This window comes from Panthera tigris, chromosome D4, assembly GCF_018350195.1.
Source record: "Panthera tigris isolate Pti1 chromosome D4, P.tigris_Pti1_mat1.1, whole genome shotgun sequence".
Classification (NCBI taxonomy): Eukaryota; Metazoa; Chordata; class Mammalia; order Carnivora; family Felidae; genus Panthera; species Panthera tigris.
Genome location: NC_056672.1, coordinates 72,794,286 through 72,806,603, shown reverse-complemented (window position 1 = coordinate 72,806,603; position 12,318 = coordinate 72,794,286). Strand labels below are relative to the sequence as shown.

Here is a 12,318-nt window from a genome sequence, read left to right as displayed (position 1 = left end):
AACACCTTAAAAAAAATCACGTCCTATTGTTTTCACTGTTTCATTCAACTACAGTGAATTGCCAACTGTGGTAGGAGTCTCGAGAGTCATCAGTTTTTAATTTTATTTATTTATTTTGAGAGACTGTGCATGCATGCACACACTTGAGCAGGGGAGGGGCTGAGAGGGAGAGAATCCCAAGCAGGCTCCTCATTGTCAGTGCAGAACCCAACGTGGGGCACAAACTCATGAGCTGTGAGATCATGATCTGAAATCAAGAGTCAGATGCTTAATTGAGCCATCCAGGCGCCCCTAGAATCATCAGTTCTGAAGAGACCCTTTGGCAAGATTTTACCCAGTTCTAGGGGTAGTTGAAGGCTGGGTAAAAAGATTATGGGAGAGGCAGAGCACCTGGGTGGCTCAGTCGGTTGAGTGTCCAACTTTGGCTCAGGTCATGATTTCACAGTTCATTTCAAGCCCCACATTGAGCTCACTACTGTCAGCACAGAGCCCGCTTCAGATCCTCTGTCCCCTTCTCTCTGCCCCTCCCCCACTTGTGCATGCACCCTCTCTCTCAAAAATAAACATTAAAAAAATACACATGGGAGAGGCAGTGATAGAAAAGGATATATAGTTCTCTTTCTCCAACTGTTCTTTCAAAACCTTTATACTTCCAGTTTGATAAAAGACCTTCAATTCTGTTATGGTCTTAAAGACAGAGCAAGAGTCAGGCTCCAGATAGGGAAATTGAGTACATTACCTCGAAGCCTGCAAAGGCCAGGATAGAAGAGAAAAAAAAAGGCGGGGTGGGGGAGGGGAGAGAAACTAGCTTCTGTCTTAAGCTGTCACTTCCCAGCATGAATAGGCACAGAAGCATGAAAACATTGAGCCTCCTTAATTTCATCTTCCCTCCTAATCAGCCAATACTCAGAGGGCTGTATATGTAAAGACACTGTATGGAGTGCGTTATACAGATTATCTCATTTAATCTTTAACTCCTGTGAGAGTACTAGATCCTCATTTTACAAAAGGGGAAACTAATGCTCAGCTATTAAGGGGTAGAGCTGAGATTTGAACCCAAGCATATTGATTTCTGAACCCATGTCAAAACTTTATGGCTACACTGCTCTCCTAGTCTCCCCCTGCTGGGTCTAGAATGTGAGGCTATCAGGGGCAGAGTGAGAGGATGCCATTCCAGTTCGCAGGAAATTTCCATGCCATTTTTTGTATACAGGAGACATTTACCAGATGAGTACATAAGGGCTTATTGCAGCATAAATCCTTTTAGACACAACTAAAACCCCATACATAAATTGTTATTCCTTAGGTCCTAGTGTTCATTTCTAGAAAATGGTCAGGTGCTCGTGAAGAGATACTAACCTCATCCCGAAGAGCTTACCTTTCAGTTCCTGAAAGCTGGAGTAAAAATCATCAAAAATATACTTACTATCGTCCAGTTGCCTATTAAGTGCTAGGTGGCTTATACATATTGCTCCCAAGTTGAAAATGGTACCATTATTGCCTTTTTATAAATGAGAACACTAAGGTTTAGGGATTATCAAAATCACTTGCCTAAGGTCACACTTCTGTTTTTTTTTTAATTTTATTTTTGAGAGAGTATGAGCAGGGGAGGGGCAGAAAGAGGGAGACAGAATCCGAGGCAGGCTCCAAGCTCTGAGCTGTCAGCACAGAGCCCAACACAGGGTTCAAACCCACAAACCGTGAGATCATGACCCAGGCCAAAGTTGGAGCTTAACCACCTGAGCCACCCACGTGCCCCAAGGTCACACTTCTGGTAAGTGGGGGAGCCAAGATTCAAACCCAGGTATGCTGGACTCCAAAGTCCATGTTCCTCATACTACACTATGGAGGTGACTAGGGATGGTCCTGGATGGTAAGATGCTTTCTGGGGGCCAGTGAGTAGGAATGGCAGATAACAGCAGCGTTCTGGCATTTCTGAAGGGATAGGCAGGGCCAGTGCTCACTTCAAGCCTTGGTTGTGAAGATCCTAGAGGCCCAACTCAGGGCCTCTTGCCCAATAGCATAAACACCGAAGAAGAGATTAGGATATGGTGGGTTAGCTTTTAAATTCAGGAATCCGTGGTATGCTGAGTTATTTGCAGCTTCATGAAGACCCTGCCTCCTGTGAGAAATGTCATGTAGATCTTCTGGCATGTACTCGCTCGTCATTTTAAGGAGAGTAGGATGAAAATGTAAAGGGATCAAAACACTTAAAAGTCTGACATCTTAAAAATTGATGGTAATGGCCAACAAAAAGACCACTTACTCTACTGTCACTCTGGGCAGAAAGACATGCATAGAATCACAAAATCAAAATATTTATTTTGTTCTTTTACATATGACAGTGTTAAAACATTCCTACTACAGCAATACTACTCTCCAGGAGCTTACAATCTAAAACGGTCAACATTAATTGTAGACTCAGTGATTAAGGCATTATATCAAATGCAGACTTTGTATCTTTAGATGTATCTTCTGAAAGAAGCAGCTGGAGAGAGCAGGATCAAAATTAAAGGACATGAACATGTAACCCCTGCCCCCTCCCCTTCCAGCTCCTTATAAGAAACTCTGTGGCTAGATCCCAAGCCCAGAGCCTCAGTCTGAAATAGAATTCCAGACAGTCCTACCATAGAAGTAGTGAAGAAACCTTAATTTTTCATTTGCTGTTGGACACAGAGGATTCCCTGTTCGTGGACAACAAGGGGCTGAGTGTTCCTCCAACATAGACTGGAGACAGCACCTAAGATTCTGGGACTCTGCAGGTGGTACTAGTAGGCAGCCCTTTACTCAGCTTTTTATAGACATTCCGGCAGAACAACTTCTCCTCAACGCGTGCTTAAGGGGTTTTACAACTTCTGACAGGTATCTAGATCCCCTGCACAGCTATGTCCACTGCATCAGGAGGGCTAAGGAGATTAATAAACCAGATACATGGGATTAAAGACTGAAAAGACAGAAAGGGAAAGAAAAGCCAAAGAAATGGCGATACAGGCTTCTAAGAGATGTTGAACAGGGAAGGAAGAAAAGAAATTTGGGTCCAGAAGGAACAAAGAAGTCAGGCACTAAATTGATGAACAGAGATACACAAATCAAAGTCAATGAGATCATTAACACAATCCAAGAGCTCAAGAAAGATGGAATTTAAGGTTTCAATTGTTTCTCCTTCACTAGCTTCTTCCTTTGGCAACCTAATCTAAGAATTGCTGGAATTCAGGTTTTACATGACACTCGATCTTGAATACCTGAAGACCAGCCCCAACTGATGTTTCTCTGTTGAGTTTCAAACTCACAGCACTTTGTCTTAACTGGCCTCGATTTTTCTTACCTTACTGATAAAGTCCTGTTTCTGAAAAGGATATTTTATAGCAGCTCATGCCAAGATTTCCAGAGAGCACCAGGGTCACTATTAAACATTGAGTCTTATTTTCTCATGGTTTTATTATTCCTTGGCTTCTGAGATAATAACAGGCTATTTACACCTTCCTGTTGGACTCTGTCGCTACCTGTCATTCACTCCACTCTTGCTAAATATCAGCACAAGTGGTTGGAATGAGAGAAAAGCACAAAACTCTAAATCTTGGTTCTTAGATATTACCCTCGATCCAGGAAGCTGATAACCCTCTCTTGATTTAAAGCCATGGAAGTACACATTCCTTGCCCTCCAATATTTAACTGGCACCCACAGAGAAAGTACAAACTTCAAAACCACAACAGAGACCAACAGAATAGTTGTGTTTTGTCTCCTCTGCCCTGAGGCACGATTGGAGTCTAGCACCAAGGAGGGCAGGATTTAGACTAGCACAGGAAGAGTCACTTCATACAGGTAGTTTGGACTGGGAACGAGACTGCAGTGTAACCTAACAACTGAACAGAATAAAAACCCAGTGTGGTTCTTCATTGAGAAAAAGAGGTTTTGGTCACATGTGATCTAATGAAACCCCAGAGAGTAACGAAGATGGTCATGTAGAAGATGAGGACCTGCCTGGTGTGGACATGGATGCTGGGGGCTGAGGAAAATCTGATGATCAGCAGACCATACCCTAAACCTCTCCAAAGAGAGGGCTGGGCTTTTGCCCTTCTGACCCATGACTAGCTGATTTTATACTGCAGCTCAAAGGTCTTCCTCAATCTTCAAGCTACTTCTAAGAAACCACAGACCTTTAAAAATAAAGACTAGTGATTTCATACATACTGATAAAAGTTACTTTGGCTATAGCCCTTGGGCACACATACACACAGCTGGAGCAGAATAAACGTTTCTGGAATGATTAAGTATTGACCAGCAGCATTTAGTACACGAGTTAAGCTTAGACATATCACCTACCACCAGCAATTCAAACTCCTGTGCCCAATACCAGGTAGCTCACCGCACCAGGTGACACTTCCTTAGTTTTAAAACAGAGATTTTCAAAGCGTGGTCCCCTGACCATCAGCAGAATCATCGCCTGGGAACTTGTTAGAAATGCCAATTTTGGGGCTCTGGGTTGAGGCCCAGAAGCTAGTGCTCTAACAAGCCCTTCGGGTGATTCTGATGTATGCTCAAGTTTGAAAACCACTGGTTTAGAGGCCAACATAAGAAAACAATAACGAAAGAAAATGATTCAAACTCTTGATTCATTCAGCTGTGACAATCCAAGGTACCAAGTCAAAGTATCAATGGTTTTATTTTAAAATATCTATTTCTATTTTCTCAAATTGATTGTCATCTTTTTTTTTTTGATTGACAAGTTCATTCTAATCAAAATGTCAAGTAGGAACACAAGTTCATGAGCCAGCCACCTAAGAATGCACACTTCTGCACACCCCAGCCCTGTGTTTAGTCTCAAACCACCCTTCTACACACTACAAAGATTCTGACGCAACACATCACAACTAGTGAAAGGCCCAATGTATTTCACACTTATCGAATCCAAAGACTGGAACTCACTTTCAAGTGTTAAGTTTGGGTTCTGGGTTTAGTTGGGCCAGAATTTCCCTCAGCTTCCATCAATCCTAGCTGAATAGAATCTCCTTCCATCACCGACCCAGGAGAAACCCACCAAATTCACACACTGTTAACAAAATAAAAACAGAGGACTAAAAAAGGAAGCAGGTGATCAAGTCTTGAATAGAAAGCTACCTGGCTTGGACAAGAACATGTAACTTGGATCTAAGATGATGAGGGAGGAGAGATTCTGAGGGAATCTCAGATCATTAGAAAAAACCCAGGGAGGTTATCACCTTAGCTCAGAGACTAAAAGCTAAGCCTCTGTTGAGTAGGGGTGTGTGTGTGTGTGTGTGTGTGTGTGTGTGTGAGTGTGAGAGAGAGAGAGAGAGAGAGAGAGAGAGAGAGAAAGGAAATAAGGAGCAAGAAGGGAAGATTGGAGTAGGAATCATGTCTTTCAGTCTTGAACTGCTTCCCACTGCAATCGATAAGGCCGCACCATGGAGTTGAACGCTAATGGCAATGCTCTGTGATGTCCACCACCACTGCCTTCTTCCAGCTGAAGAGAAAGTATCCTGTGCCAGCCCCCGCTGCTACTGCAATGCAGAGGTACCCGTTGTAGGTCATGAAGATGAGCATGAGGAAGTAGCTGATGACCACTTGGATGATATGCAGCACTGTCTGCAGGAGGTGGGGAAAGCTCAGCATCTGTTGCCTGGAGAACAAAGAGGAACATAGCAATCAGGGACCCTGAGCAGTGTCTGGGCAGCTCAAGAGAAAGGGGGACAGTTCTGGTCACGAGCTCAGCTTGAACTGGACTCCTCACAGCCATCCAGGCAACTCATGGCTTCTTTGTGTATGTATGTTGTATACGGTCCCTGGAGTGAAACATGATAGGGCTGCCGGGTTAATAAGGATCGGCCAGATACAGTTCTATGTCCGCAGGAGGAGGAGAGGAAGGAGGACTAACTCCCTAACTTACCTCTACCATGGATCCCAAAACAGAAGCCCTAAACCCTCCCATACTTATTTGAACATTTTCAGGCCTTCCACCTTTGCAAAGTTCACATTCTAAAAAACAGAAATAGAATCAAGGGTTGGGTAGTATAGTACAAAGTATTTACAAGGGATCAGGAGGCGTGGCTATCCCCTCTGTCACTTACCAGCTCTGTCACCTTAGGTAAGTCACAACATGTTTGGGCCTCAGTAATACTGCGCTTGCTTGAAAGCAGCATATTGGTCTATAAGAGTCTTCAAGGACTCCAATTTATTTCAGTTTTTTTTTTTTTAACTTATTTTCAAAGATAGAGAGAGAGAGAGAGAGAGTGCGTGGGTGTGCATGAGTAGTGGAGAGGCATAGCCAGAGGGAGGGCCAGAATCTCAAGCAGGCTCCACACCATCAGCACAGAGTCCGATGCAGGGTTCAAACGCATGAACCGTGAGATCATGACCTGAGCTGAAATCAAGAGTAGGATGCTTAACCTATGAAATCACGCAGGCACCCCTCCTATTTAGTTTTTAAGACCTACATTTCTATTAAAACTCAAAAATCTCGAAAGGCATTTGCCAATCTGTGGGGAAAAACCGGCAGTAATCTAAATACTTTCTTTGACGGAATACAGGTTTTCTATATAGTCTTACACTGTAAACCAAATGAGACTAGAGCTGGGTAGATATAGAATCACCAGTAACTCAAGAAGAGGGCTATTGCTAATAAAAGAGCTGCTTTGCTGCTTAACTAATCCAGCTCTCCAGAAATTCCCTCTGGATCTGGTTCAGTCTTCTTACCCAACAGTTTTGTGTGTCTCCATAAGGATGGTTCCATTTGGTCCTGGGACAGGCATGGAATTGTAGCGGATGCTGACTTGTGACTTACGCAGTAGGCTCTCTCGGGCTATCTTGAGTCCTTCATAGAACATTGCTAGTAAAAACACTGCCACGAAAGCTCCCGCCATTTCTAAGTAGGGAAGGAAAAGATGGTGGTATGGTCAAACATGCAAAATCACTAGGTGGTGTGCTGTCCAAGCTAGAGAGACAACATAAAAAGGGCTCCTTTCAGTGTCTGAACACATTACATTGTTACCTCTCTACTGCTCAGATAGAAGAGAATAACAAAGACGGTGGGTGTGACGGTGTTAGTGAAAACCATTGCCTCCACTGAAGAACCTACTCATTTTCTGATGATGATACAAAAAAATCATCTGAACAACAATAACCTTTAGGTCTGGCTGCTTGATGTCATAAATTTGCTGAACCACACAACATAGAGTACGCAAAAGGGGAATAAGACAACATTGTAAAGTGCTATTTCCTTGAGCAAAGAGAAAAAAAGAGACCTAAATCCAGAAACAGACTCTTCAGGTGGCTGGGTGGCTCAGTAAGTTAAGTGTCTAACTCTTGCTTTTGACTCAGGTCATCATATCGTAGTTCATGAGTTCAAGCCCCGTGTTGGTTGGACTCTGCACCGAGTGGACCCTGCTTGGGATTCTCTCTCTCTCTCTCTCTCTCTCTCTCTCTCTCTCTCTCTCTCTGTCTTTGTCTGCCCCTCCTCCACTTGCATGTGCTCTCTCTCTCTCCCCTGGCTCTCAAAATAAATCAGGTAACTTAAAAAAAAAAACAAACACATTGTAAAACAAATATTTTTAACGTTTATTTATTTTTGAGATGGGGGAGCGGGGAGGGGACGTGGGGGAGGGCAGCGAGAAGAGGACAGGGGATCTGAAGCGGGCTCAGCTCTGTGCTAACAACAGAGAGGCTGATGTGGGGCTGAGCCGAAGTCAGATACTTAACTAACTGAGCCACCCAGGCACCCGAAAACAGACTCAGCTATAGAGAACAAGCTGATGGTTACTAGAGGGGAGGGGGTTGAGGGGGGGATGGGTGAAAAAGGTGATGGGGATTATGAAATACACTTGTGACGAGCACAGGGCGTTGTATGGAACTGCCGAATCGTTGTATCGTACACCTGAAACTAATATAAGACTGTACGTTAAGTAACTAGAATTTTAAGAACTTAAAAACAAAGTGCTATTTCTTTCTTCTAAAGTTTATTTATTTTGAGAGAGAGAGAGAGAGAGAGAAAGAGAGAGAGAGAGAGAGAGACAGAGAGAGAGAGAGACAGAGAGAGACAGAGAGAGAGAGAGAGACAGAGAGAGAGAGAAAGAGAGACAGAGCGCACAAATGGGGGAGGGACAGAGAGAGAGAATCCCAAGCAGGCTCTGCACTGACAGTGCAGAGCCCAACGCGGGGCTCAAAGTCACTAACTGTGAGATCATGACCTGAGCCAAAATCAAGAGATGGCGCTTAACTGACTGAGACACCCAGGAACCCCAATAAAGTGCTATTTCTTGAATAAACATTTTAGTTCTAAGTCTTTCACATTGTTAATAATCATACGAATATACTCAAACTCCAGATTTAACACACTACTTGAACTAAATGCTTCCCCTTTTCTCCAAATTGATTTTGTGGCTCCAAAGATATACCTTATGAAAGCAGTTTAACTGATGATTGAGCTTGAGCAATTTGAATTTAAGGCATACCCACTTAACATTACAGACACACAGAAATGGGTATTAGTTATCTGCAAAGTAGGAATGACCCTAAGATGAGCCATGCCAAGAATCAGGAATGATGTAGACCAGTTTGGTATGCTAGAAAGAGCACAGGAGTGGGAGGTCTAGAAAGTCTAGATCCCTGTCCTATCTCTGACATACTAATGCTATGTGATTTAGGGCTAATCATTTCAGCATTTGACCCTTAATGTATCTATCCATATAAAATGGAAGGACTATACTGGATCAATAGTTTTCTACCTAGGGTTATTTTGTGGTTTATGCAAAATGCTTATGTCATTTTTCTAAATGTTTATTTTTGAGGGGGCAGGGGGGAAGAGAGAGAGAGAGAGAGAGAGACGCAGACAGAGAATCTGAAGCAGGCTCCATACTATCAGCGCAAAGCCCAATGTGGGGCTTGAACCCACAAACTGTGAGATCATGACCTGAGCTGAAGTCAGACGCTTAACCGACTGAGCCACCCAGGCACCCCCTTATGTCATTTTACCTTGACTATAGTCTTACATCCAGGATCAATAACTTATCAAATAAGGAAGCACTCTAGAAAAGGATGAAAGGAAATGGATTGCAAAAAAGACTCCTATCTGGTATCTAAACAATTATTTTTCAGAAACTCTAAAACATGTTATTTAAGGAAGGTTTACTGTAGGACCAAAATAAGCATTGTGTATCCTTACCTTCTAGGCAGTTAATAGGAAGATGATTATGTATCATAACCATAACCATTCAGTAATTATGGCAGAAAAAGCTGCTGGGTTTCTAGATTCTTTGTCACTGCCTCTCATGTGTCATTCTCGAATACCACCTGATGATGAAGGTTTACTCACCTCCAGCTGTATTGATCACCAAACCAGAAAATAACAGTTCCACATTCTTAAAGCCAAAGTAGAAGGTCATAGACTGCCAGAAAACCAAAACAAGTCAATTAGAGATTTCAGGTAAAGAAGCTTAGAGCATTTGAAAGTATCAGTTCTGGATTGTAAGAGACCTTCACTGAAGTGGGAGGCTCTCTACTTCATTTTAGCACAATCACCATAGACACGCTCTACGAGTATTCTTCCTTGTCCCCACCACCAACTTCTCTCTCTCTTTCTAATTTTAATTCCAGTGTAGTCAACAGACGGTGTTATATTAGTTTCGGGTACACAATATAGTGACTCAACAATTCTACACATTACTCAGCGCTCATCGTGATAAATGCACTGTCCTTTTCTCTTTTCCACACAAAGCAGAACTTAATTCAGAAAAGGGTCAATTTTGAATGGAAGAAATACACAAGAGCCCCAGAAATCCTGGTTCTGGTGTGGCTCTGAAATTAACCTGCCACGTGGTCTTGGGCAAATCACTGGTCTTGTCTGAGTCCGTCTCAGCTTTTCCTCATCAGTAAACTGATCTTTAAAGATGATAACTTGCCAGTCTATTACCCAAGTGGGGGTAAAAGGGCCGCCTCTCCTGAGGTACTCACCATCATCATACCGTCCATTCCCCCGCCATGAGAGTGGTGGGCCGAAGTAGTCGGGTGGTGGTGGTGGTGAGGAGGCACCGTTGTACTGTTGTCAGCCATATGGCTTGTGCCCGTATGGTGGGAATGGTCCACGATTGCAGGAAAAGTTGAGACTCGGCAGAAGATTCTTTAAAGAAAAAGAATTATATATACTGACTTCATGATATAAAATCTTGATTATCTTTTAAATTTTGTTATTTTTATACACCTTATTCTTTAAATGTTTGTTTATTTTGAAAGAGAGAGAGAGAGGGGGGGGGGAGAGAGCGAGTGGGGGAGGGGCAGAGACAGAGGGAGACAGGATTTGAAGCAGGCTCCAGGCTCTGAGCTGTCAGCACAGAGGCAGATGTGGGGCTTGAACCCTCAAACTGTAAGATCATGACCTGAGCCGAAGTTGGACGCTTAACGGACTGAGCCACCCAGGTGCCCCTAAAATCTTGATTCTTGATAACTATTTGTTTATGTGGGATTTCATCCAATAGAGATTACCTTTGAGGACTGGTGCACAAGGGATTTGTGCCTAGGGTTTCAGAAACTTAACCCTTACTCTGCAGAATTGTTCTTTTGATAGGTATGTTCAAAGTACATCTAAATTTAAACATAAAAAGAAAAGTAGTTTCTTTGGGTTGCAAGAAACAATTTGTATAATGGACAGATTGATGTCATTAATGAAATTTAACTTCTCTAAGGCTTTCTAACCATAAATGTCAGTAGATTAAAAAAAAAAAAGTACTCAAATAATTCACCTAATTGGATGGCCCGTGTTTTATCAAGATATTAAGAATACGTTTTCACGTATAGGACAACCAGCCTTCAGCTAATTTAAACTTGAAGAAAAGGTCTATTACTGCCCTAGGCAAGCAATGTGCTCAGAAGATACAATTTCAATCTTAGCTGAGCATTAGAGCTAAGAACACTGAAAACAGGTATAAATTGAATATTCTATATTAAATTAAGTCCAGACGACTGGATATTCAGCCTTGTGTCTTTACTGTCACATTACTGGTTTACTGCAAAAGTCCACCTGGGACATAAACCAAGGAGCAAAAACTCCTGTAGCTGGGGTGGGGGTAGAGAGTGGGAAGCTGAGAGTGAGGTGTTGGTGGATTCTCTTTATGTGTCCCTCAACTCCAGTCTGTGGAGGAAAAGCGTGCTTTAGAAATTCCTGAGCCTGAGTGTGCCTCTCATTCAATCAATCAATATTTATCAAGCTCCTACTATGTGCCAAACTCTGAGCTAAGTGCTAGTGATTCTGTGAATAAGACAAACAAGGTACCTCATGGAGAGAGAAATGACAAAGTAAACAGAACAATTTCATGGTGTGATTAGTGCTGTGAAGGAAATAGGGTAATATGGCAGCATTATTAGGAGGTGGAAAAAGGCATATCTTAGACCAGGAAATCTTTTTAGATTCAGGGAGTTATGTATGTCTAACTTAAAAGCACAAATATTCAGTCACCTATTTTCCCCTCTTCAAACTCCCGTCTCATGATTCTATGACAGCAAGCTTAAGAAACAGGCTTGTATTTCCAGCAAAAGACGAGGCAAAGTATCAGTAAGGGATAATCAAAGTTCAATTCTGAATTTAAGTAATTTTCATGCCAGACACTATATTATTTCATAATTATAGAGCTTGACAATCTGGTATTATTAATACCATGGACATAAAGGACACTTGTAACAGGCTCTTTGTCCATAAAATTTTTATAGCACAGAGTAAAAACAGAATACACACACAAAATCAACACGACAGCACCCAGAAAATTTCAGTGATGGGAGAAATATAAGTGGGCAGCAGTTTTCGGATAAAAGAATCATGGTAGAAGGGAGAGAGCATTGGTATCTGAGTGATGACAGATTATAGTTTTTGAGCCGAGCAAGTGCAGTGAAGCAAGCATGAGAAGACTTTTGCCAGCCAGAAAGACTGAGAACACATCCTCATAAAGAGACTCAAGTACAAGTCACAATTTGTTCTCTTCCAATAAGAGTTTGAAAAGTGATTATAACAAAAGAAAACCATAAAGGATAACTTCATTTCACATAATCAACCCGAATCCTGGCCACTGATTCAGTGATTATTTGCAGTGTCTTCTGGTGTAAAAGACTGAGGGAAATAAGATACAGAGATGAACCAGACATACAGTCTTTCTCCAAGGAGCCTCAATGCTAAAAGCTAAACAGGGAAACCGAACAGTTTTAATTTTTCATTTTGGGCATAAGAAGACATGTAAAGAGCAGTTTAAAAAGCAAGATCTTAGCACCACAAACTAAAGATTTGCACCCTTGAAATCCTTGATGAACTTTCACATATTCTT

At 42.2% G+C, this 12,318-nt stretch overlaps 1 protein-coding gene across 1 annotated transcript in view; it reads right to left on the bottom strand.

Moving 5' to 3' along the window:
- Nucleotides 1-2,297: 2,297 nt before the first annotated feature.
- The window catches only part of SLC31A1 (solute carrier family 31 member 1), a gene marked incomplete at its 5' end in the record, with an annotated part of 40,830 nt that continues 30,809 nt past the window's right edge, over nucleotides 2,298-12,318 (bottom strand). Inside the window, 4 exons of the mRNA XM_042963495.1 lie at nucleotides 2,298-5,639; nucleotides 6,713-6,881; nucleotides 9,327-9,399; nucleotides 9,965-10,130. Coding sequence (XP_042819429.1) covers nucleotides 5,438-5,639; nucleotides 6,713-6,881; nucleotides 9,327-9,399; nucleotides 9,965-10,130 — 610 coding nt within the window. The remainder of the gene's footprint in view (nucleotides 5,640-6,712; nucleotides 6,882-9,326; nucleotides 9,400-9,964; nucleotides 10,131-12,318) is intronic.